This window comes from Aedes albopictus, chromosome 3, assembly GCF_035046485.1.
Source record: "Aedes albopictus strain Foshan chromosome 3, AalbF5, whole genome shotgun sequence".
In the NCBI taxonomy this organism is placed as follows: domain Eukaryota; kingdom Metazoa; phylum Arthropoda; class Insecta; order Diptera; family Culicidae; genus Aedes; species Aedes albopictus.
In genome coordinates, this window is record NC_085138.1 from 316744879 (window position 1) to 316772188 (window position 27310).

Consider the following 27310-nt stretch of genomic DNA (forward strand, 5'->3'; position numbering starts at 1 on the left):
TGAAAATAGTTGGGTTTTATTCAAACATTTTAAAAACGATAGTACTGCACTGGATACACACGGGTAAGCTTTACAAATGTTATTCTTTGCAATTCATTCTATTTGATAATTGGTGATTGAGGTAATGAGCAAATTAATATGTTAGCTAGAGGGGTTTATATCGTTCAACTCCGAAGAACATTATTTCTTTACATTTTGGTAAATTATTTAGATCCTATTTACCCATGAGTGATTAGTGATAAGTCTCAATATCGGTATGAAAATAAGAGGAAGTTGTTTTAGTCTATGCTTAATGAAGGGGTCATTGCAATGATTATCTCTTATTTTCTGTTGCAACCTGAAAAAGGCTGTAAATGAGCTTGGGATAATGGCAAGTTATATATAAGTGTTGACATGTTTTATGTAGGAATGAAGTTTATGGCAGCTGTAAATAAAAAAATGCCATAAACATGTCTACTGAAGAGCCTAAAAGTATCTTGGAAATTAATTAGGATTGTTCTTTTAATAATAGTTTTGTTACAAGACTAACAAATAAAATATGAGTATGATTTTGTTTTGTGTAGTGTTGAGCTCATGTTACTTTATTAACAATAATTTGAAATTATGAAAATAACTCGTGATGAAAATTATGTCCATGCAGAGAGTGACGGCCAATGACGGGTTCGACTCCTGATTGATCCAGAAACTTTTTATTAAGGAAATTTCCAAGATTTTCTGGGGCATACAGTATTTTAGTTTCTGCCACTCGATATACACATGGAAAATGGTCAATGAGAGTATATTACAGGTGAGGAAGAAGAAGAGATGGCTATGTATTAGTAAGCAAAGAAAAATGTAAACACAAATAGTGACGTCACTATTTGACACGCGTTCTTATGGGAGCTCGCTTTGCTTGTAGTAGTGACATGTTTTGCACCAAACACGGATCTCACGCACACAAAGCATCTCTTCCACACCTCCATTATACTCTCATTGGAAAATGGTCATTAGCAGAGGAAGCTGTCAGTTAATAACTGTGGAAGTGCTCCTTTCTATTGAAAAAATAAATTAAAAAAAAACCTGTACAGGAGGCTTGCTTTAGTTGAATAAATCAGTAATCTTGGGTTACAATAAACTGATTTGCATGCATGAATTGGAATGAACCATGGTTTTGTAGTAACGTTTAAACGTTATTCAAGGATTGAAACTAGCCAGTACGATTAATAAGGATGAATGAGTAGTGTTCAAAGTTTTAGAAGAATGCATTATCGTTTACGGACTAAAATAAATCATTTGAGAATTTGAGATGAAGTACGTGTACTGATTATAATGAATCATTGCATTCGTGTATTAGAATGCATTAGTTGTGTTTACGGATTTATATGAATTAATGAGTAGCGAGCGTTCATAGATTAGAAAGAGTGAATATTTTTAATATCGTAATTTTCAGCCACTGGCTGGTTAGAAAGAGTGAATTGCGTTAATGATTTGATGTGTAATTTATTTTGTCTACAGATATGAATCCGCTATTTGAGTTTATTGATTTAAACTTATCCAGGTACGATCAAGTATGGGAATTGATTAGTGGTGTTTGTGGATTAATTTGGACGAGTAGTTTTCATGATCAGAAAGAATTATTGGAGTTCTTAATTGTTGAAATCGAACCAGTAGCGTTCGAAGGATTGTTGAAATCGAACCAGTAGCGTTCGAAGGATTGTTGAAATTCCGAAGCAAAATCATCCCAGTCGCATCCCAACCAAGTATTGAAATCGAACCAGTAGCGTTCTAAGGATTGTTGAAATCGAACCAGTAGCGTTCGAAGGATTGTTGAAATCGAACCAGTTGCGTTCGAAGGAATATTGAAATCGAACCTGTAGCGTTCGAAGGATTGTTGAAATCGAACCAGTAGCGTTCGAAGGATTGCTGAAATCGAACCAGTAGCGTTCGAAGGACTGTTGACATCAAACCTGTAGCGTTCGAAGGATTGTTGAAATCGAACCAGTAGCGTTCGAAGGATTGCTGAAATCGAACCAGTTGCGTTCGAAGGAATATTGAAATCGAACCAGTAGCGTTCGAAGGAATATTGGAATCGAACCAGTTGCGTTCGAAGGACTGTTGACATCAAACCTGTAGCGTTCGAAGGATTGTTGAAATCGAACCAGTAGCGTTCGAAGGAATATTGAAATCGAACCAGTTGCGTTCGAAGGACTGTTGACATCAAACCAGTAGCGTTCGAAGGATTGTTGAAATCGAACCAGTAGCGTTTGAAGGATCGTTGAAATCGAACCAGTTGCGTTCGAAGGATTTTTGAAATTGAACCAGTAGCGTTCGAAAGATTGTTGACATCGAACCAGTTGCGTTCAAAAAAATTGTTGAAACCGAACTAGCAGCAGTCTAAGGAATGTTGTAATCGAACCTCTAGCGTTCACAGCAGTTGTTGAAATCGAACCAGTATCGCTCAAAGGATTGTTGCGATTGAACTAGTAGCTTTTGAAGGAGTTGTGAAATTAAACCAGTAAGGTTAGAAGAAGTGTTGAAAACCAACTAGCGTTGTTCGAAAAATGTTTGAAATCAAATCAGCAGCAGTAGAAAAAAAAATGCTGGTGTCAAACCAGTAGCGGTCGAAAGATTATTGTATTCAAATCAGTAGCTTTTAAGGATTGTAACTGAGACTATAGCAATTAGGAGAATAGATGTTGAACCTGTAGCGTTCAAAGAACTACTGTTGAACAAATAGTGTTCATTGGATTGTGGAAATTGAACCAATAGTGTTACAAAAAGAAATGAGTTTATTTAAATTAGTATCATTTCAAACGAAAGTATTCCCTTGAGTATTTCATATTTTGAACCAATAGTTTGTCCAAAGGCTTGTTGATGTATTGTTCAAGAGATTATTGTGATTAAACCAATTGTAGTTCGTTTATTGAATAAAGTGTTTTAGTGATTTTCCTAGCGACGTTCGAAGAAACATTTGGTGATTGTGACGATACAATTGTTTAGTATTCATCAGAAATGTTCAAGAAATTGTTCTTCAATTGGCAGAGATTATAATAAATAACTGAGTGGAAACAACTAACTCGTGTGTATAAGATTTTATGAACCAGTAAGAGTTGATACATCCCATTGGAAATGGTTGTCATTGAATCGACAATTAGCAAGGTGCAAGTGTCATAATTTTAAGAAACTTAAATATGGTAGATAACGTCTATGAATGGTTCATGGATGTGAAGATATGGAACTATTTAACTTTAATAAAAAGAAGTACAAACACAAGGATGCAAGTATTGAAACTCATTGGTGAGTTTCTATAAGCATCATTGTTTATAATTATGAACGCAACAGATCTAAAGTTGTAATGCCATATAAGAAATAAATTTTATTGATTTTTTAATGACAACTTGTTCTTTTGAATACAATGCTTGTTCATAGAATTTAGACTATTTTAATTATATAAAATATATAAAATTGTTTCATTTGTCAGCGAAACTCATTCTATTTAATTATGAGTGCCAGATGATCAAAGACTGACAATAATTCCATGTTTTCAAATTCAAATTTTATTGATATACATTTTTAGTTTAAAGTAAATTAACATTGGTAAACGTTAAAGTTACATTTAAAGTCACGTAAAAAAAGGAATAATACTGAGGAACATTTAAGGGAACCTATTGGTAATGTATCAACGAGAAATTCGTATATGCTCTAATCAAAACAGATTCTTCCATTTATTCCCATCGATTTGGGATCCACTAAAAAAAAAATAAAAAAAGGTACATTTTTTCAGCTATAAATAAAGAAACTAGAAAAAAAAATTAAGAGCAATAGAAATGCAATAATTTAATAACGTTTTTTAGCAACAACTTTTACAGATTCGATGGCAGAAGGAATTGGAGCATCTAAACCTCGAGAAAAGAAGAAACAGAAACATACGTGGATATTGTGAAAGAATAGATCTTCATTATACACATGAAGTGAAGAGTTTAAATGTGTGTTTATTAACTTGGAATTTTTATTATAGCGGAAGATCATGAAGCCTTTTGTGAATGGGAAGAGAGCGGAGCATACGCAAACATTGATGATGCAATTACTAACAACGCCGTAACATGGTCATGACGCCCAACGAGGAATCCGTAGGTGAAACGTATACGTAACATGAATCCAGAGTTTTATGCAACATGCTAACTAGACGTTACAGGGCAGGTCGATTGAAACATTGTTTTAAACAATTCAAAGAATAATGTCAGAAACTAGAATAATGATTTAGGAAGTTAAGTGATAACACTATTAATGGGTGATAGTAGGACATTAACTAGAGTGCTAATTATGGTAGTGACACTTTAATAGAAATTAGTTTGCATAAAGGTAGAGAATATTAAGAAGTTATTACATAAAAAAATAAACAAGAGAGCCTAGGTTTGATGACGAGGACAAGTGAGTGAAACGAAGGAAGAACCACAAATTATTAAACACAATACACCACACCACACCACATTATCATAATAAAAGTAAGGGGGGGTTGTAGGATCTATTACTACGCATAGAAATGGAGATTGTAAAGATCATAGTAGGCATTGACACGATGGGGCAGTTAGGCTCGGTGGATGACAGGAAGTGGAACAACAATAAACACGGAGTGCGAGTTCATGAATATTATTTAAACTTTAGTTATTCTTAATTCATACGAACTCCGAATATCTCGTACTCTACACCAACCAACAACGAAGGAAGCGTGGTGACAAATTCAAAGGAAAGTGCAACAAATGTGGTTACACCAGCCAAATGAAGAACAAGGAAGTGATGGTTTCATAGAGAACCGTGATAAGTCATCCACGTCAAACGGCAGCGTAATCCATTTGATCAACGTGACAATAGGCCTAATCAAAAGATGTTCAAAATCAGCTGATTTTGGGAGCCTTTGACAGTTCTCCTATGAAAATGACAGTTCAGCGTTTGCGCCTTTGTTTGGCAGTTGTAAACAGTGGCATACACGGACTTGTCAACTGAAAAGGCCTGTATTTCTTGACTCGCTGGAACGACTACCGTTTCCGGTGGTGTTCAGCTTGACGAAGAACGGTGATGACTTAATCCTTGGCAATCTTGGCAGGAAGGGATTATAAAGGGCTACAAAATATAAAGGATCACAGCAGTTGCCTCGCAAAGGATCTACTGCCAATGAGACATACCGGGAGCTGCTCGGTTGCATGATATACCATGCTCTGCGTCTGTCTAGATATGTGTTATGCCGTTTGGGTATCTCGAGCGATTCCAGCAAAATTTGTTAAACTTTTCAAGCACTGGTGGCAACTGAATGCTTATGAATCTACGACATTTTGGAGATTACCAATCCTGGTGACAATTTTCGAGGACAGTCGTGGCTGTGTCTGCATGGCAAAGACTCTGGAAAGCAAGAGAAACATGTACTAAACATCGAAGAGAAGCACAACTTCATCCAAGACGTCGCTGTCTCTGTCTGCTTCATAAACCATGTTATAAAAACGACTGAATTGAAGATGCGTTGCAAAAGTTAACATTTTGAATGAGCGAAATGGAGTCCGGTTATAATTCCAAGACATAGGTTTGAACATATCTTGATTAGCAGTTTTCCCGACATGTATAACCAAATTGAAGAGATTGCTCAAGATGTTTTCCTAAAGTTTGCCTAACGCACCGAACTTATTTAATCCGACTTTTTTCATTGTTCTTTCGTCTTCCATCATTGAAAAAAAATAATGATAAATAATTTACTCATTTTGGTGTATTCTTTCGTGATTTGTGAGAAATGTGTTAACGTTGCTCCTAATTAAATATAATAACTCATGACTTTGATCGCGTTTTTGCATATGTCCAACAAAGATTTTCGTTTACCCTTTTCAAAAAATGGTGCGTAGATTGATTCTCCGTTTTGTTTTCTCCTTATGTTTTTTTTTTGGTTAAAATCCTTACGAACTAATGTACCGTGTATTGTTTTATGTCTCCGTTTTCTTTGCTGCTTCTTTAACGTTGGGTAAGTGTTCTTTTTATTTAAATTCATCTGGTCTTTCATACGCACATTGAATTAATTGTTTGCTTAGGCGGTCTGGGGCTTGTCTGATAAACCCCAATGTGACCGCATATTTCCCGGGGGTTGAACCGTCGCTTGTAAGGAAAAAAAAATACACAACACATTGAGAGATACATCCATTTTTTTCTCTATAAACAGTAATCCTAATTCCTAGTAAATCGTGGTGCAGGATAAGAGCTGTTTTGCAGTTTTATTTTTCTACTCACTAATTGAATCCTTTGTTTTCTCCTTCGCATTGTTTTCACCGTCCTGACTTACCAACTAAGTATGCGACTTTACTTACAGCTCGATTAAAGTTATTCCCATATATGAAGTGTAGTGGCATTGTTTCATCGTTTCAAAGTTTTATTGGGTTACTCGTCCACCATTTTTTCTCTTCATTAAGTTTCGCGTTTCATTAATAGGCTCTCACACCTTCTTCTTCTTCTTCGATTGGCTCCTTTTGCGTGATTTGATTTCTTACGATTAGTATACAACAAAAAATAGACAATTAGAACACGACCGTTATTCGCGCCGTCCTTATTATTGATGATCATCGGAAAGAGAGACAGAGAGAGGGTGTGTGTGTGAGTGTTGTTGGTTTGTGTGGGACTGTGAGGTTGTTGAAACGAATAGATTTTCACTACTTATAAAATTACTCCCTTGTTTGATTTCGTGTGCGGGACACGCACTGGGACGCACGTGTCCGCCATTTTTATGCATTTTTTCTTTTAGTTTAGGTAATAAGTTAATCGGCTTGAGTACTTCTTTATCGATTAGTAGTTAGTAACACACGTTCACGTTCTAAAGGGTGTACCGAAAAAATAAACACATTAATAGTAAAACAAAAAACGAAAAACAATAAGAATGGTTTATTTTCGCCCTTTTCGTTTGATCAGACATTGGATGCACGATTGTCTGATTTTGAGGAATGTCTAAATTTTCGTATTTTGTGTTCCAGGGGTTTGCGCACCTATTGCGTTTGGATGAGATTTGTTCCCTAAAAAGTGATCCTTTCGATTCCCAAAGAGATTGGCTTACAGCTGAGTTGTTTGATTGTTTGTTATCAATCGAACAGCGATATTTTTTAAAATGAAAACTGTTTAATAGAAGGCGATTTATCGATGGACATATTCTACGAATGGAGTGACGTGACGCAGCTCAACACTCCATTTCATTAACACCGCGTGTCACTTCGTTCGAGTTGAGTTTGCTCAACTCGGTATGCGAGTCGAGCTGCGTCACGTCACTCCACTCGTAGATTGATCACATGAAAAGTCTCCTTATTCAAGATAAGTTTTTTTCACCTCGGTATGCAAGCCGAGCAACGTCACGTCACTCTGCTCGTAGGATGAGCACATCTCAGGCATATTCTGCGAGTCGGGTGAGGCGAGAATGGTCAATTGTACTCATTCTGCGGGTGGAGCAACGTGACAAAAGTCAGATTCGCATATCGAGGAGAGAAATCTCCATTTGATTTACACGGCGAGTCACTTCATTCAAGTCCAGATTTCTCACCTCGAAATACGAATCCGACTTTTGTCACGTCACTCCATTCACAGAATGAGCACGAACATGTGATCTAAAGAACTGTCTCAAGAATTAGAAACTTCATCAGATTTGATGAGGAATTTGCTAGGAAATCTGTTCAGAATTCGTTGCGATTTTTTTTTTTTTTGATAATTTCCCTCGATATAATTTCTAAGAGAGGAAGATTCTTCCTTGAATTCTACGGCTGTGCCTTCTTCAAATGCTTTCAGTAGTTTCTCACTGAATTCTTCCCGCGAGTTTGTTCTTGTATTTTTCAAAGGTTTCGTTTTACTAGATGTTTGCCGGAGATTTTAGTTTTTGGATTTTCCAGGAGTTTCTCTCAAGACTCCACATCTTCATGTTTTTTTTTACGTGAGAGCTCCTTCCGAGAATTTCCGGAGCTTTTTCGAGATGCCTGAGAGTTGCTCTTGGGATTTCTACCAAAGTTCCTGCCGGGATTATTGCAGGAGTTTTTCACGGAGTCTCTTCAGAAGTACCTCCCGGGATTTCTGTCAGTGATGTTCCCGATAAGTTTCCAGAACTTTTCGCTGGATTCTTTCCGGAAATTCTTCCAAAAGTTATCCTAAAATGGTTCTCCGGGATGGCTTTTCAACAGTTTTTCCCAGGATTTTTGAGGATTTTCTGCAGAAGCTCTTCCAGAGATTTCTTCCAAAGAGTTTTCCGGGATTTCTCTTAGGTTTCTTAGCGGGATTTTGGCCGTAATTTCTCCTGAGATTTCTCTCAGAAGTTTTAAGATTTCCTCTTGGAATTTCCCCAATATTTCTTGGCGGGATCACACCCAGATTTTTTAATCGAGATGTCCTACCGTAACCTCACCTAATTCCAATCACTTTTTTTCGATTCCTAATTCCTTTCATCTCATTTGTTTTACATGGTGTGAACGGATTTAGGAAGTTCTCTGAAATTTCTTGAAGTAATTACAGGAGACACATCGGATGAAATCCCCGGAATATCCCATGCAGAATATTCTCGTGAAGGCCCTTGAATAAATACTTGAAGGAGCTCTAGCAGAATTCCCAAAAATATTCCTCCCTAGTGACATTTTTTAGTCAAATAGACTAGAAGACGTCATAAGAACCGTCATAAAACCAAAATAAAAGGTATAAGGTTGTTTTTTTGACGGTTCTCAAAATCTCTCAAGGCCAATTGATCATCAAAATCTTACTTGGGCTAAAGAAACTCTAGAAAATACATACTGGAAAAACTTGTAATTAAAAGGCACTGAGAGATGAAGTTGTGAAAAAATCGCGTTCTGGTGGGATTGGAACCCACGACTCCGAATTCGCAAGATCGGCGCTTTAACCAACTAAGTCACAGAACAAGTAACGACAGTAACATGGTTTCTGAGAGAAATCCCGGGAAGATCTCCTGGAGAAATCCCAAGAGAACACCACAAGGAATCGCGCAAAATTATTCAAGAGAAATTCCGTGACAACATCTGAGAAACATTCTGAGGGAAACTCCTGTGGAGATTTCGGTATAAATGCTAAAAAAAGAGAAACATATACGCGAAAAACTCCAGGGGTTGGTCGGAATTCAGGAATCGCGATTTCAAATCAAAACAGTTTTCATACTCGAAAAAATATCACAATTCGTGTTGATGTATTCTAAACAATTTCCATCACAATCATATCGTCGTCGTCGTCCTCGATCCTCGCGTTTCCATCATAGAATAACTAGTTAACTAGGTACTACTAACAAACGCAAACTAGGTGAGTTTAGTTGATACAGGACAACAAAAATCACTAAGTAATGGTAGTAAGTGTTTGTGTTTGTCTGTCTGTATGTATTGGTGTGTGGTTGTGGATTGTTAACTGTTTTCAATAAAATTAGTTTCCCTTGTTTTCGCTTTGTTGCTTTCACATTACGCTTATAAGAAGATATTGTTTCTGTTACTGTTGCTGGAGCTGTGTTTCTAGATGTCGTCGGTGAGTGAGTTGTGAGTTGTGTGTTTCTGTGGTGTCGTCCCTTGAAAAGCCTCTTCACTTAAACGCTAGGATGTAAGGCGTGTGTTGTTCGTACAACTAATGTACAATTATAAGAGTAGAATTTATAATATAGTATAATAAAACTAAATTGGAAGCTATATGAAATTTTCCGAAGAGTTCACAATCTTTAGTTGCTTTTGTGGGGTTTTAAAGCCGTTTTTCGAAACCTATCAAATGTTCGTCTTTGAGCAATAAAGTAAACATTAATTATAAATGTAAAGAAACCTTGTTGTGTTGTTTGTTGTTTACAATTGGTGTTGGTTCGCCTATACAAAGAGGTGAGTAAATATACGTTGCAATCATACATAATAGTAGTAACGCGCTGATCAAGTATGTTTGGCTGGCGATATAGTAAAATTACACAATTGTGAAACCTAAAAACTAAAAATCCACGAGAAGCTTTTCTTGCATTGCTATTGCTCGAGTTTGTAATTCGTTTTGTTTGAGGGATGCCTCTCTTGTTCTCCTACCTTAGTTGCTGCTGCCCTGCCTAGCTACGATGCCGTGGTTTGCCTTTCCGTGGAGTTGCACAATTCTTGCTGCTCGGAAAACTAAGTCCCTAACACTAAACTGTGTTTAAGTAATTACTAATTGGATGCTTTTTAGTAGCTGAAAGGTAAGCAATATATTAAATAATAATTCATACACTTTACTAATCCTGACTGTAGCAATATAACATCGACCGTTTGTTATTATTCTGCTGATGATTTTTTCTGTGTTTGCGTGTTTCAGTTGAGTTCTGTTTGTTTCAGCTGGCGTTTGCGACGAAAAAGTGCTTGTTTTCTGGTTGTTATCAATAAGCATGCTACTAAATTGTTGAAGTTTTTGAAAATCACGCGTTTTCCAGACGAGAAAATAGTTCTCAATTGCATATAAATATGTGTAAAATTTCGTACAAACTAATAAAAATAACTGATAAATCGAACAAATTGTAAAAAATACTTTCTTTAAGCAAAGTACATAACTTTTTTGGTATCGGCATGTACGGTGATTGCACGAGCCATCGCGCCCGGCGTCCTGTCCTCGGAGCAACCACTCTGGTGAGATCCTTCGCCCGAATCGTGTTCTTTCTCGACCAAGTGGTACCTTTTTTAGAAAAACAAAAATTGTAAAATAATCTTCTCTTAGTAAACTCAATTCTCTGATAATCCTTACCTGGCTCGGAATGCCACCAAGTGAGCATAGTATGCCGGTGCCGGAATCGAAACGGAACGGGTGCACCGGACATAGGTGTGGCACAGTTGATACGTCAGGCACTGGAGCTCGTCCGACTCGAAGTGATTGTCGTCCCACAGGACGTGGTAGTGAGACGGGCGACTGGTGCCCTAAATTAATGAAAAGCAGGGGACACCGGGGTAAGTAAAACAAAATGCGATCAAAATCATCGTCGTCGCCGTCACGAAAACTCACCTGAATTCCCTGGTGACTGCAGAGATAGAAATCGAACTCGGTCGGATGGGTGATGCCCACGTCCACGGTCGTACCGGCCGGAATGTTGCCCGACTTGCCGCTCTGTTCCTTCTTGTCTGCGCAGAACAGTCTCGTGTGGTGACGCTTCTGCACCACAATGAACGTGATGCCCGGCTTGTAGTCGGCTTCCAGCTTGATGCACGCCTCGCGGATGGCCGTCAGCTCATGCTGCAGCACATGCGGGAACTGACCCTCCGACACACCGTCCCGATAGAGGATGATCCGATGGGGCTTGAAACCTCCGGTCGATTTGTAGAACATGATCAGCAACTCCCGAACCATACTGCTCAGCTCCTGGATAATTTCCTGACGGTGCTGCTGCACCCGGACCGTGGCGGCGTATCGCGATGGATGGGCATCCATCGATCCGACCACGGCCGCAATCGAGGGCTTCTTGTTGTCTCCGGCCGGTGGGTGAGTTACGTCCGCGCCCAAGAAGATGACCGGTTCGTCGAATACCTGCACAGAACAGTAGTTAAAAATTTGATCTGTACAACAAGGACGGTTATAGTCTCACCTTTGGTCTGATTGATGGCACGAGGATCGAGTTGATTCCACCCAGTTTGACGTTGATCTTCAGGCAGAGATTGGACAGTGTCTGCGGTGATGTTTTGTTCACATTTTTGGCTTGGACGCACTGGGTTGCCATTCCTAGCACGGTGTCGCCAACGCGCTTGACTTCCGCTGTTGAATACATACGGAATAAACATAAAGAACATCTCAAATGAATGATCGTTAGGTCATCTCAACTTACCATAAACCGGAGTCTTTCCGGGCAGCACGACCACCACCAGCTGCAACGCGTTGAACGTGTTCTTCAGGTATCTGAACATGGGCTCGACCTGGTCCGGTCCGGTGGCGTACTTGCAGAAACACGGCTGCCCGATGATCGGCATTCCGGCATCGTTGGAGATCTTCTGCAGCTGCTGGGTGAAGTTCCTCAGGGCGTCCTCCCGGACGGTTCGCTGCGGCGCGAAGCACGCAATGGCCCAGACGCGGATTTCGACGCCGGTGAAAAATTGTTTGCCTCGCATGTCCCAAACCCCTTGGTTTGGTAATGCTAAGCTCACCTTATTCTGTGGACCAGAAGGTAACTTGTTCGCTGATTTTAACGTGCCACTTGACAAAGGCGATTTCTTAAAGCTAACTAACTTAGGAGGGTGCTCTAGCGGGTGAACTCTGACGAGGTGACGATGGCTTGGAATGTTCAGGAAAAGTTTTTTTGCCTGACAACTGTAGTTTCAAGTTTTCTTAAAGGTAAGCCGTTTTGGAGCGGGGAGTCAACCTCAAGGAAATAGAGGTGCACCTTAGGTATTCGGTATCCTGCCTATCAACACCTACCTCCCGCCGACTTGTTGGACATGGAAGATAACAACGATGATGGAATGAGAATTATCATCAACACCCAAATATCTCGGACTGTTCGAGCCCATATGAAGTTGATCATCAATACTAACTTATTTTCTCGATCAGCCTAGATAGCTTTGTAGTGTCGGTAGCGGTTGTCTCAATTGACTAAGAATAACACTATGGACCGCCTATTCCGGTGGTAAAAGTCCACTAAACAGGTGACCCCTAATTCAGGTTGTGATGCAACTCTCCCGAGCAGGGAATGAGAACAAACCTATAACAAATTGATAACTCATTTTGTTATTGATAACAAAATGAAATCAAAATAAGTTTTCTTTCCGAATTATTTTTATTCAATATCAAATTGAGATATTATTTTGTTATCATTTCAAAAACTCAATGATAACAAGATTTGATATCAAAAATCCAAAAAAATGTTTAATATGCTTTAGTAATATTAATTATATTCACAAAATATTTGTTAAATCTACCAGAGTATTTTACTTACATATTGACACAAAATTTATAATTTGCTGATTCTGGGTAATGGTGGTCATGCTATTCATTTAAATTGGTTTGAACTTTAGTAAGTCTTTTTAGGGTGACTGGATATTATCGACAGGTCTCTTCGTTATGAGGGGGTATTCATCGGCCAAGTTGCCTGAAACTTGGTTGTATATAGCTTGGTTGGGAAAGATTTGAGGCCAACTTTGAATTCAACAGGTTTCAAAAAGCCTTCCATGACGAAGAGAACAAAACTACTTAGAATACAAAAGTTCCCAGATATCAGTTATTTCAATCTAAACACATTGCCAAATTCTATATTAAAGGCAAATGAAGTTAGATATGGCCAACCGAAGTAATTCACGTCATTCTACTGTTGAAGGTCACATATTTTACCTTTATAAAGTATTCTCGCGCGAAAAAGGATTCATCGTAGCTCCGTACCAAAATGATGAATCTCGTGATGTTTGAAGTTTTAAAAATAAGACGAATATTTATCATACATAAAAATGATGAATGCCATTTCACTTATTGTTATGCCAAACGGCCATTTTACCAATCGACTATTATGCCAGATTATGCCATTTGGCCATTATGCCAAAAGACTATGCCGAACGACATCATGCCATACCCGATAGAATTATTGTAGTAAAATATTTTCCTATCGGATGCCTTATTTTTTCAATGTAATCATTTTCCCCGGGTAACGAGGGAAAAAGCTGAGAAGCCGAATGCGACTCAATTCGTTGCTCGATGTCATTCAATTTGAGTCCCGATGCCTGTGGCTCTGAGATGTCGTGAACATCTCCCACATTTGTTTTGCTTCAGTGCATATAATCAGAAGGAAAAGCTGAAATATAATTATAGCGCATTTAGTTCACCACTGGACTATCGCACTAGTTTTCACGAGTGCGAAAACGCAAATAAAAGTGCGCGATTGCATCCAATCAACTTGGTGTCTTCAGAGCACTTATTCAGCATACATCGAAGAAATAGTGCGCCGAAGACATCAATTTGATTTGATGCAATCGCGCAGTTTTATTTACGTTTTCGCACTTATGAAAACTCAGTGCGCAGTCCAGTGGTGAACTAAATGCGGTATACCTATACAAAAATATTAAGGGCAGTTGTCCTTTGACTCCAAATTTACTTTTCTTTGTCACTTCAATGTCTATCATTAATCTTTTAGTTGAATCATGGTATAGTTATGCTGCATATCTATGCCATATTCTGATGATATCGTATCCATCACGACATTCTTCTAAATTTAAAATAAAATCTAATTGAAATGTTTACTTATTCATGTAAATTAATGCTCAATAAAATATCAAAATGAATACTAAATTTGTTATTAATTTTTAGTTATTACCCTTTAGATTTGATAACTCCCTGAGAACTGCGTATGATATCAAGTCGTAAAATGTAGATAACAAAGTGAGATATCAATTTGTTATCAATGAGAACTCATTCTGATTTCAATAAGATATTCCAGTACATTATTTTGTTATCATTTTTGTTATGTTAACACTTAAGTCATACAAAATGAAAACTCACTTTGTTATCAAAACTCGTGATATCTAAATAACTCAATTTGTTTTCAATTAGTTCTCATTCCCTGCTCGGGCTATGCTTACCGTGCCTAGGAATGAATAGTTAGGGGGGGCAGGGAATGAGAACTAATTGAAAACAAATTGAGTTATTTAGATATCACGAGTTTTGATAACAAAGTGAGTTTTCATTTTGTATGACTTAAGTGTTAACATAACAAAAATGATAACAAAATAATGTACTGGAATATCTTATTGAAATCAGAATGAGTTCTCATTGATAACAAATTGATATCTCACTTTGTTATCTACATTTTACGACTTGATATCATACGCAGTTCTCAGGGAGTTATCAAATCTAAAGGGTAATAACTAAAAATTAATAACAAATTTAGTATTCATTTTGATATTTTATTGAGCATTAATTTACATGAATAAGTAAACATTTCAATTAGATTTTATTTTAAATTTAGAAGAATGTCGTGATGGATACGATATCATCAGAATATGGCATAGATATGAAGCATAACTATACCATGATTCAACTAAAAGATTAATGATAGACATTGAAGTGACAAAGAAAAGTAAATTTGGAGTCAAAGGACAACTGCCCTTAATATTTTTGTATAGGTATACCGCATTTAGTTCACCACTGGACTGCGCACTGAGTTTTCATAAGTGCGAAAACGTAAATAAAACTGCGCGATTGCATCAAATCAAATTGATGTCTTCGGCGCACTATTTCTTCGATGTATGCTGAATAAGTGCTCTGAAGACACCAAGTTGATTGGATGCAATCGCGCACTTTTATTTGCGTTTTCGCACTCGTGAAAACTAGTGCGATAGTCCAGTGGTGAACTAAATGCGCTATAATTATATTTCAGCTTTTCCTTCTGATTATATGCACTGAAGCAAAACAAATGTGGGAGATGTTCACGACATCTCAGAGCCACAGGCATCGGGACTCAAATTGAATGACATCGAGCAACGAATTGAGTCGCATTCGGCTTCTCAGCTTTTTCCCTCGTTACCCGGGGAAAATGATTACATTGAAAAAATAAGGCATCCGATAGGAAAATATTTTACTACAATAATTCTATCGGGTATGGCATGATGTCGTTCGGCATAGTCTTTTGGCATAATGGCCAAATGGCATAATCTGGCATAATAGTCGATTGGTAAAATGGCCGTTTGGCATAACAATAAGTGAAATGGCATTCATCATTTTTATGTATGATAAATATTCGTCTTATTTTTAAAACTTCAAACATCACGAGATTCATCATTTTGGTACGGAGCTACGATGAATCCTTTTTCGCGCGAGAATACTTTATAAAGGTAAAATATGTGACCTTCAACAGTAGAATGACGTGAATTACTTCGGTTGGCCATATCTAACTTCATTTGCCTTTAATATAGAATTTGGCAATGTGTTTAGATTGAAATAACTGATATCTGGGAACTTTTGTATTCTAAGTAGTTTTGTTCTCTTCGTCATGGAAGGCTTTTTGAAACCTGTTGAATTCAAAGTTGGCCTCAAATCTTTCCCAACCAAGCTATATACAACCAAGTTTCAGGCAACTTGGCCGATGAATACCCCCTCATAACGAAGAGACCTGTCGATAATATCCAGTCACCCTAAAAAGACTTACTAAAGTTCAAACCAATTTAAATGAATAGCATGACCACCATTACCCAGAATCAGCAAATTATAAATTTTGTGTCAATATGTAAGTAAAATACTCTGGTAGATTTAACAAATATTTTGTGAATATAATTAATATTACTAAAGCATATTAAACATTTTTTTGGATTTTTGATATCAAATCTTGTTATCATTGAGTTTTTGAAATGATAACAAAATAATATCTCAATTTGATATTGAATAAAAATAATTCGGAAAGAAAACTTATTTTGATTTCATTTTGTTATCAATAACAAAATGAGTTTGTTATAGGTTTGTTCTCATTCCCTGCTCGGGAAACCTAACCGCTAACGGAGTCTGTAGAGTACCAGGGTGCCCTCCACAGTATTTTGCCCTTACTGCGCAATCCGAAGCAATGGTGCAGTGGAGGCTAAATAAGGGCGGGGTTATGAAGATGTTCTCTCTTTTTACTGGCTCAGACCTTTTGATCCATAAAGAAGATGTTGTTAATTAGTTTAAATTGTCACTATATGATGCGATTTACACAGTGTATTCTGTGCATCCTCGCCTTTGGCGTTTTCCAATCGATGACGATCTGGTTTTATTGCTGCTGTTTTTTTGCTGTGTAGTAATTGTGAAGAATTAAATCTTGCCTACGGTTAGTATAGCTCAGATCAATCTTCAGCATAAAAGAACAGCAACGATCAATCTTTTCAGACTTATGCAAGAAGGTACAGCCCAAGTGGCCTTAGCCCAAGAACATTACTTTCGTAAGGGGAATTTCCATCTAGCAAACCTTGTAACCCGGTGTTTGCAACTTTCAGTAAAAATGAAATAGCAAACTCGCGTATCATGCCTCGAGCCTATGTGCTTGTCAGCAACGCAATCGTTGCTACACTTATCTCGGAATTATTCACCAGAGATGTATGTGCTGTCACAATTGATGTATCCGTTGGACACGTCAACAAGAAATACGTATATTGTTCAGTTTATACACTACCCGCCATAAATATGGAATCGCATATTGCAACACTCATACTGAATATTGCAGCACCCAAAAAAGTTTGGCATCACCTTAAAATGTGATTATTTCAGGTCTTTGAGGCACAAATCATTTATGACCCCCCTATAATTATCTTTCAAAATGTAACTCGTACCCACAACCTAATTGGTTCTAGGTTTACTCTATTTTTCCTCCTTATTTTGGGTGATGCCAAACTTTTTGGGTGCTGCAATACTGAGTATTGCAACGATTCCATATTATTGGCGGGTAGTGTATATCGCATGATAAACCATCCCCTACGAATGCTTTCAAACAAGTCATCGCATACTGTACTTCAAAAGACCTTCCGTTAATTGTTGGCAGTGATGCTAATGCTCACCATATCATCTGGGGCACCTCAGACATTAACGAAAGAGGCTCCAGTTTGATGGATTATTTAAGTAGTACAGATCTCGGATTACTTAACATAGGCAACCACCCAACCTTCATGGTATCTGCTAGAGAGCAAGTGTTAGACACAACGCTTTGCTCTAGTAAAATTAGTCACGAGTTGACCAATTGGCATGTGTCGGATGAAGAATCTTTATCTGACCATCGCTACATCTTTTTTGCACATGTGAATGTTACTTCGCAAACTTTGCGTTTCAGGAATTCCCGGTCAATCAACTGGGATCTCCTTACTGAGTTGGTTGCGGCCAAATTCCATGGATACTCACCATCCATTGACACTCAAAGTGAGTTAGATGATGCCGTTGATACAACACCGACTTTCATCATGGAAGTTTTTGAAGAAGCTTTCCCTGCCTCTACGCTCTGTAAAGACCACAAGAGAAACCCCTTGGTGGAACTCTGATTTGGACAAGCTCAGGAAACAATCTAGAAAGAGTTGAACAGACGACGTTCGGCTGGTTCGGAGGCTTTCAGGTCGGCTCGCAATGCCTACAGGAAAGCTCTCCGATCTGCTGAACGATCCGGCTGGAAAAACCTTCGTGCAAATGTTTCCAGCTTGAGTGAAGTCGGTCGGTTAAACAAAATCCTTGCGAAATCTAAGGATTTCCGGGTGAACGAACTTCGTTTGCCAAATGGCGATCTGACTTCCTCTGATGAGGAAGTTCTGGAATGCTTATTCAGCACACACTTCCCTGGATGTGTGGATATTACATCTTCGGATGATCCTGATGTCTTTTCTTGTAGTTATGATTCTTTAGCTTCGGCTCGGAGTATTGTAACTATAGAATCGATTGAGTGGGCTCTTAATAGCTTTGCTCCTTTCAAATCTCCTGGGGCAGATGGGATTTATCCTATTTTGCTTCAGAAGGGATTTGATCATTTCAAACACGTTTTGAAACAACTACTTGTTTGCAGTTTTGCTACAGGGTATATTCCCAAATCCTGGCGGGATATTACTGTGAAGTTTATTCCGAAAGTGGGTCGCGCGTCGTATGAAGAAGCAAAGAGCTTCAGACCTATCAGTTTGACCTCTTTTCTTCTGAAAAGCTTAGAACGCATAGTCGATCATCACATCCGTGGTGTTCATCTGGCCAATGTGCCTCTTCATGTGAACCAACATGCTTACCAATCTGGAAAGTCCACTGTGACTCTTTTACACAAAGTTGTTTACGATATCGAGAAGGCATTCGCTCAAAAGCAATCCTGCTTGGGTGTTTTCTTAGATATCGAGGGTGCCTTTGACAACGTGCCTTTCGATGCCATATTGGAAGCCGCACGGGGTCATGGTATATCTCCAATGATTTCCAATTGGATTCATCAAATGCTCAAAAACCGACATCGCTTCTCGACATTGTGTCAAGCGGCGATTAGGAAATTGAGTGTTTGTGGATGCCCCCAAGGGGGAGTCTTATCACCACTTTTGTGGAATCTCGTAGCAGATACGCTATTGAGGCAACTCAATAATAGCGGTTTTCCTACTTATGGTTTTGCCGACGACTACCTAACATTGTTAGTTGGTATGTGCATCAGCACCCTTTTCGACCTGATGCAAAACGCCCTTCAGGTAGTTGAGGGTTGGTGTCGCCAATATGGCCTTTCGGTTAATCCGAGTAAAACATCTATTGTTCTTTTCACGAAAAAGCGAAACCGTAATGGCGTTCGACCTTTGCGTCTCTTTGATTCTGAAATCGATGTGACTGAACAGGCAAAGTACGTTGGAGTCATTCTTGATTCCAAGCTTTCCTGGACACCTCACATTGAGTTCAGAATCAAGAAAGCTTGTATGGCTTTCGAGCAATGCCGGCGTACTTTTGGTACAACTTGGGGTCTAAAACCCAAGTATATCAAATGGATTTACACAACTGTGGTTCGGCCAATATTGGCTTATGGATGTCTTGTGTGGTGGCAAAAGGGTGAAGTGAGAACGGTCCAATCAAAATTAGGCCATCTCCAAAGGATGTGCTTAATGGCGATGTCTGGAGCGTTCTCTTAAACTCCTACGGCAGCGCTAGAAGTTCTCTTTGACGTTGCTCCACTACATTCATCTCAAACAAGAAGCACTTTATTGCACTTACCGGTTACGGGTACTCGGTCTACTAGAGGAAACTCCTGTGAACCGCATATCAACACACACCTCGTTGTTTCCACTTTTGGTGAATTGGGACAAAGTTGTCCTTGCTCCAAGTGATCTTACAATTGCTTATAATTTTCCATATAGGACATTTTCCACGAAATTCCCTTTCCGGGAAGAGTGGACATCTGGTTATCTGGAGAGAAGTATTTCAGACGGCATCGTATGTTACACTGATGGCTCCTTTCTCGAAGGTCGAGCAGGTGCTGGTGTTTATTCTCGTGAGCTAAGGCTGTATCAGTCTTACTCACTTGGTAGACACTGCACCGTTTTTCAGGCCGAAATCTTTGCTCTTATGTGCGGAGTGTAATCAGCACTTCAGCAGCAGTAATGGGCAAAGTAATATATTTTTGTTTGGAGTCATGTCACCAAACCAAATTGTATAGTACTGAGCCATCTCTACGGGTGGCGAAGTATCTAACAAATCTGTCTAAGCAGAATTGCAGCATGCTGGTCAAAGCATTGACTGGCCACTGCAGACTCAGCTGTCACATGGCGAATATTCAGCAAGCTGATTCATTTGCCTGTGATAGCTGTGAATCCGATTATGGAACTTCGTATCATTTGATATGTAACTGTCCAGTTTTCGCGCAACTGCGTTTCCGAGTATTCGGTAAACACTGACTTCAGAAACCTGAATCTTCAGGATATTCTGTTGTTCTTAACCCGCTGTGGTAAAGAGCTATAGGCTGTCTTTCGCTTTTTGCGTTATTACAGTGCCCTTTTCAGGGCGGTGTTTGAACCCATTGTGGTACGCTTGTGCGTTAGTACCCTCTTCCAGGGTATTCTTCCTATTTCCCTACCTGTCCCTATCCCCATCCAAATCCTTTTTCCTTCCTTTTCCCTCAGGTAGATGATGAAATAGGCTGTTATTTTGGCGATGGCACAAATGTCCCAAATGGAGGATAACGTGCCTCTGGAGCCCGCCTTCTGATACCTGAGTTACCACTAAGCATAATCAATATTGGAATAGCAGCTTGGAGTCATGTCGTCAAACAAAATTGTATTATACTGAGCCATCTCCAGGGGTGGCGAAGTAGGTATATCTAACAAATCTGTCTAAGCAGAATTGCCACATGCTGGCCGAAGCATTGACTGGCCACTGCCGACTCAGCTATCACATGGTGAATATTCAGCAGTATTGTTCGGCAGTATGTAATAGCTGTAAATCCGATTATGGAACTTCGAATCATTTGATATGTAACTGACCAGGTTTTACGCAACTGCGTTTCCGAGTACCTACGCGGTAAGCACTTATTAAGTGAAACTGACTTCAGAAACCAGAATCTTCAGGACATTCTGTTATTCTTACCCGCTATGGTAAAGAGCTATAGGCTCTCTTTACGCTTTATGCGTTATCACAGTTCCCTTTTCAAGGCGCTGTTTGAACCCATTTTAGTACGGTACGCTTATGCGTTTATGACGATCATATTCCTTTACTTTCCTTTTTCATATCCCATTCCTTATTTTCCTATTTCTCTCGGGTAATTGATGAATAGGATCGTGTTCATGGCGATGACACAAATATCCCAAATGAAGGAGACCGTGCCTCTGGTGCCGACCTACTGATACCTGATAGCGTCTTAGCTTTCCAATGAATGCTACGAAGGAAATTACATCCTATTATAAAAACAAAAAATCTTTTCCTATACAGTGGGAATGATGCGTGGAGCTCAGCTTAAAAAATGCCATACAAAACTGATATAAGTTCCTCGTCCATCGGTCCCCCCCCCCGTTCAGAGTTCAGAACCAAAAATGTGCAACAAAACAGAACAAAAGAACCCTTCTTAGAAGAAGAATAAGCAAAACAACCATTTTTGGTAAAGTATTGTTGTGTAGCACATTCTCGTCGCGTCGTGAGAAGAGGCTCTTAAAAAGACTTACTTGTCCGCTCATGCTGGAAACGCGTCCTCCGTACTGTAGCTTCGGCGGTGGCAGTACCCGACCGCGCACCTCCATCATGCTGTTCGAGATGGCCAAACCGAATTCCTGCACGTAGGCGTCGTTATTGAAATCGGCCCGACGAACCAGATTGTTAATTTCGCGTTCACTAAAAGTGGTTTCCAAGATTCAAAGATAACAGTTCGACATTTTCGCGGTAATAAGGAAAACTTACCGATCGGGAGCCGATCTGGCCGTGGCCTTGATCATGGTGGATGTTTGCATATCAGTGAGCTTCTTGATGCACCGCTGCCCGGCCACGATGTTGCACACTTCCAGCGGCAGATAGGTGTGCTTGTGCTCCTGGCCGACCTGCAGACACGGCAGATGAGGATAGCGCAGCTTCATCTTGTACTTATCGAGGAAGTATTTGGCCACGGTGCACTCGACGGTTTGTCCGTTCTCTAGCTGCAGAGGGAAGCTGTTGGCGAAACAGGAGATAATGTAATGTTTTGTTAGCTTGAAAACCGATGAAGTAACTTACGATTGCATTTGCGCTGGTCGACGAGTCACGTTGCACACACGGTACTTCCGACGCATCGTACCGCAGTGGGTGATTTCAATCTTGAGACCCTTGATTTCCTTGGTGAATTTGACACGTTGAGAATCGGTCAGGGGTTTCCGTTGCTCGTTGATATCCCTGATGTCGAGCACCTCGCACATGAACTCGATGACCGGTTGGGCCTTGTAGAAAGCCGTTGCGGAAACTAGGGGAGGATAAAAAAAAGAATTACATAGTCTGATGTGGACAGGAAGCGCAACTGGTTGCTTACCATCGATGTTCAACATCATCTTCCATTGCGATGGACGGACGCTTTGATGGAAACCGAACCAAACTTCACGACCTCCGCCCAGAGGATGGTAATAACTGTGGAAAGATTTAGAGTAGACAGATAAGCCACAGTATTATCAAGCATTTCGAATAATTAAACCCCCTTAGAAGTATTTACATGAAACATCCGTTTTATTACAATGTAATAAATTCAAACACTGTAAATTCAACAATCGAGTAATCCAACTTACCCATCAGGCGAACTGAAGAAACTTCTGCCAACGGGGGTGTAGGTCATGCTCGGCAAATGTCTCATGACCACATCCAGCGCCAGGATGGCATCGTACGGAATCTGCCGGGTGCGTCCCTCGAGGGCTTCCTCCAGGTTGAACAGCGAAACCTGCGCCACCCACTTGATGGTGACACGGAACACCCGATCCTTACCCTCTCCGGGAAGGGTTACCTCCAGCTCGACACGATCGTTCCCGATCGGCAGCGGGTCCCGGGTGTACAGATTGTTCCGCCCATCGAACACCGGCTTCAGCGCGCCGAACATTTTGCTGTACGCGTGCACCATCGTCTCGATGATCTCCCGGTTGACCTTCCGGGGGCACTTGTCCGGCTGGATGTTGATGTCATAGTGGTGCACGAAGCCCCGGGGCATCGTTATCTGGAAGTGGTTGGCACGCAGCACGATCGGTCGACCCTCGCGCCCAAGGTTCGGCCGCCGGGGACAGGTGAACACCGGTAGATCCGGGGGTGCCGGGGGCGTCGCCGGGACCACCCCGAGGGCACTGCTGGCCACATTCTGCGCTCCGGCAGTGGTCGACACCGGCGTGGGGTTTACTGTGGCACCAGCTGGAGGAGCTGCTGTTTTGAACGGTTTGTATTTTTTTGGGGGGGATTTTGTTCCGATTGTTTGATTTTTTTCGAGTGTAATTTGGATGGAGGCCAATCGGTGGGGGATTCGTGAATTTGTTATTTTGATTCATCAGAGAAATAACAAAACGAAACCGACATTATCAAGGATGTGAATTTCATCGATCGAATAGTATGTACCAAAATGGGAACAAGTTTATCGAATCGAGTATGTGTGCAATTGGGAAGTGGGAAAAAGAAAAGTAAAACAAAAGAGAAAACGATATGTGATTAAAATATATTCATGGCATGACAAGTTGGGAGCAGATGATACGCCCTGCTTATAACTATCATAATTGCGAATGAAGACCTTCTTTATAATGATGCGTTCAACAGTTACACTAGCTAGTTCCTGCAGAAAAGCTATTTACAGTAACGCCCTAGATCTTAATTATGAGTTACCCTTTCCTAAATGGCCTATCTTGGGTTTGTGGTCAGTTAAAGTTTATTTACCTGTTATTGATCCTATCTGTTCGGTAGAAACTAATGAAAAATGATAAATAAGAATAATAAAATGATAAACATACAGTTCAAAAACGTAAAATATAAGTACATGATTGCAGCTTTTGCGTTTGACGATTCTGTTGTGAAAATGACTCGACAGCAAATCACTTCTCGTTTTCCTTCGTTCAATACAATCTACACTCAATGCTTTATCGATTCTCACACACTAGGTATCACTTTGGCTTAGGTTCCTTATCATTGCTTGCGATTCCTAGAAATGACCAAACGGACTCGTTTTATTTGGTCGCTTGTAAACTTTTCTCCATGAGTACCCACGCGACTAACATTTCTCCTGATATTTGTTGGCTTTACCTATTAAAACCAACAACTAAAGTAAACGGTGATCAAAACCAAAGAAAGATTCTCCAGATATTGTATCGCTGTAACCATACCCCAGGATCTGGATGATTGAACCCTTCAGGACAAATGGAGATGTTTGCAAAAGGTTCTCCAGATTTAATTTTCAATTCAAAAGTTTCTTCCATTCCGTACTATTACAGCATAGAAAGTATAAGACAAATCATGATAAGCAAATTTATAGAACAAGTATTTGAATGAATCCATGGAAAGCTCCACTTCATTAACCGTTATGTGTCCGACAAACTTTTTGCTTTTTTCTACACCGTGTATTTTAAATGTATGCTGGGTACCCGGGTACCTTGTCGGCCACATAAGGGTTAAGCATTCTAGTTCTAGACGTAAATTCCTGGAAAAACTTTATCAGGGAGTGTGTAGTAACATTCAGAAGAATGTGCATGAAAAAATGACAGATGACATTGGGTCCGTAAGTAGGATACGTCTGCCGAAATCCCTTAAAACGATCACTGGAAGCATTCCTGGCGCAGTTCCCAAAAGAATCCATTGAAAGATTCCTAGATGAGATCAGCGTTTCTGGATGAAAGAGTTTTTTTAGAAATACCTATCACACATGAGAAAGAAAAGTAGTCAATCCCAACAGATATCACGACATTGCAGAAGAATAGGGAAGTGGAACCACCTCGGTAGTGCTTCTATTTTGGGCACTTTTCCGCTGTATCTCAGTAAACTTTGAACCAATTGACATAATTTTGTACGTAATACGTATAATATCTAATCACATCTAACCATGTGCAAAACGTCAAGTCAATTGGTTTTAAATTGACGGAGTTATAGCGGAAAAGTTCTCAAAACACCAGCCTCTGCCCAAGTGATTCGACATCCTACTGACCGCTTCAGACATTCCTTCAAAATGTATCTAATTCTGGCAAAAGTTGCTTAACAGAATGTTCCTCTAAGAGTTTCGTCAGGAATCCTTCCAAACGCTTTTACAAAAATGTTCCCAAGATTTCTTTAGAATTGCATTGAGAAATTGGCATAAAAACATTGGGCTGCAAAACGGTGAGTCGATAAGGAGAGCGTCCAACATAGCTCTGGTCCTCACAAGTTCCTACCTCTTGCTTCCACGGGTCAAGCGATGACAAAGACCGCCAGCTAATAGTTGTGTGCTTAGCTGGTAGTGCAGCCTGGGCACTGTTGTCCTTCTGACTTCAGCTGGATTGAGGTGAGGATTCGAGGCAAATTTTTCAACTACAGCCTGATCAATGTCTATGCGCCGACCAACGACAAAAACGATGACGTGAAGGATGCGTTTTACGAATGCCTTGACAAGACCTATGGAGAATGACCAAAACATGACGTTAAGATCGTCATCGGTGACGCCAACGCGCAGGTCGGAAGAGAGGACTTTTTCCGTACAATCATCGATACGGAGAGCCTTCACTCCGTCACAAACGACACCGGCATGAGACTAGTAGTAGCACCTACTTTGCACGCAGGAATATCCACAAGCACACCTGGAGACACCCAAATGGCGAAGTTTGCAACCAAATCGATCATGTGCTGGTAGATGGCCGACACTTCTCGGACGTCATTGATGTTAGAACTTTTAGGGGTCCCAACATCGACTCAGATCACTGCCTCGTAGTTAGTAAGATTCTAGCTCGGTTATCAACCGTGTCGGACTCTAAGAACCGGCGATCGATGCTTTTCAACATCGGCGATCGATGCTTTCAATATCGGTACGGTAGGTGACTATCACCAGAAGCTGAACCAGCGGATAAGTGAAATCAACGAGAGCGATAATCACAACACTCTGTGGGAGTCTATCAACGGAGCGATGAGTACGTACGGCAGCGCGGGAGGTGATAGGGGAACGTCCATAAATTACGTCACGCTTTTAGGGGGAGGGGGGGTTGAGCAAAGTGTGACAACCCATACAAAAATTTCAAAATTCTCATACAAAAAGTGTGACATAGGGGGGAGGGGGGGTTGAAAATGGACAATTTTCGCGTGACGTAATTTATGGACGTTCCCTAGGCACTGCTCGAAGACGACCTAGAAACGGGTGGTTCGATGAGGAGTGTCAGAGGGTAACGGATGAGAAGAATGTCGCCAGAAGCCAGATGCTGGTGTCTGGGACCCGACAGAGCAGGGAGCGATATAGGGAAGCGAGAGCAGCCGAAAAACGAATCCATCGCAGAAAGAAAAAACACCGTGAGGAAAATGTGATTGCTCAGGCGCAAGAAAGTATGAGCAGAATGATATGCGCAGATTTTACGAAACTGTCAATGGCGTGCGGAGAAAAACAGCGCCTTCTCCCATTATGTGCAACGTTTACGGTCGTCGTCACGGAAATTTGCTGACAGACAAAACAATGCATTGCAATGGTGGCTGCCAGGTGGAGAGAGCACTTCGAAGAGTTGTGGGAATAGAAGAGCGACATTCAGAATTCGAATCGACGACGACGGACAAGCTGTGGAAACTCCAACGCTAGACGAGGTCAGGACAGCCATTAGAGGGCTGAAGAACCATAAGGCTGCTGGAAAGGACGAACTCCCGGTCGAGCTTCTCAAGCACGGTAGTGAGCAGCTGTATCAACTCTTGCACCATATTGTATTGAATATATGGGAAAAGGAAGAACTGCCTGCTAGTTGGTTGAATGGTCTCATTTGCCCTCTATACAAAAAAGGGCATCGACTGGAGTGCGCGAATTACAGAGGAATAACACATCTCAATTCAGTGTACAAAATTTTGTCCGAAATTCTGTTTAACAGACTGAGGCCGATTGAGGAGTCCTTCGTCGGCAAATACCAGGCGGGTTTTCGTGATGGCCGATCAACACGGATCAGATGTTCACCCTGCGGCAGATTCTCGATAAATTTCGGGAGTACAACTTGCAGACCCATCATCTGTTTATTGATTTCAAGGCGGCGTACGATTCAGTGAAGAGAAATTAGTTATGGCAGATTATGATCGAACATGGTTTTCCGGCGAAGCTGATTAGACTGATTCGTGCGACGCTTGACGGTTCGGCAACTATTTCGGCAAATCGTTTGATTTTTATCATTCATAGGCCCAGTCGAGCTGTAATAACATGGAAGTTTCTTCAATGATCTCCTCAAAACGGAATGATGTTGAAAGGGGAAAGATAGAGGTACTATTTGTAGGTATCGAGTGTTGGATCGGCCATATTGAATAT

The 27310-nt window shown here is 40.3% G+C and overlaps 1 protein-coding gene across 8 annotated transcripts in view; it reads right to left on the minus strand.

Annotated features, from left to right (window-relative positions):
* Window positions 1–7965: 7965 nt before the first annotated feature.
* LOC109425656 (protein argonaute-2) overlaps window positions 7966–27310 on the minus strand; it is a 129176-nt gene continuing 109831 nt past the window's right edge. For 3 of the 8 annotated variants that reach the window (XM_029865563.2, XM_062842543.1, XM_062842542.1), the window contains 10 exons: window positions 22623–23238; window positions 22373–22467; window positions 22084–22306; window positions 21775–22020; window positions 21543–21708; window positions 11783–12122; window positions 11546–11712; window positions 10969–11487; window positions 10714–10883; window positions 7966–10644 (listed from right to left, as the gene is read on the minus strand). In XM_029865563.2, coding sequence (XP_029721423.2) covers window positions 10506–10644; window positions 10714–10883; window positions 10969–11487; window positions 11546–11712; window positions 11783–12122; window positions 21543–21708; window positions 21775–22020; window positions 22084–22306; window positions 22373–22467; window positions 22623–23238 — 2681 coding nt within the window. In that variant the 3' untranslated portion in view covers window positions 7966–10505. Of the gene's footprint in view, window positions 10645–10713; window positions 10884–10968; window positions 11488–11545; window positions 11713–11782; window positions 12123–21542; window positions 21709–21774; window positions 22021–22083; window positions 22307–22372; window positions 22468–22622; window positions 23242–23742; window positions 23773–27310 lie in introns of all 8 variants that reach the window. The other 5 variants (XM_029865560.2, XM_062842541.1, XM_029865561.2 and 2 more) reach the window with 4 other exon arrangements.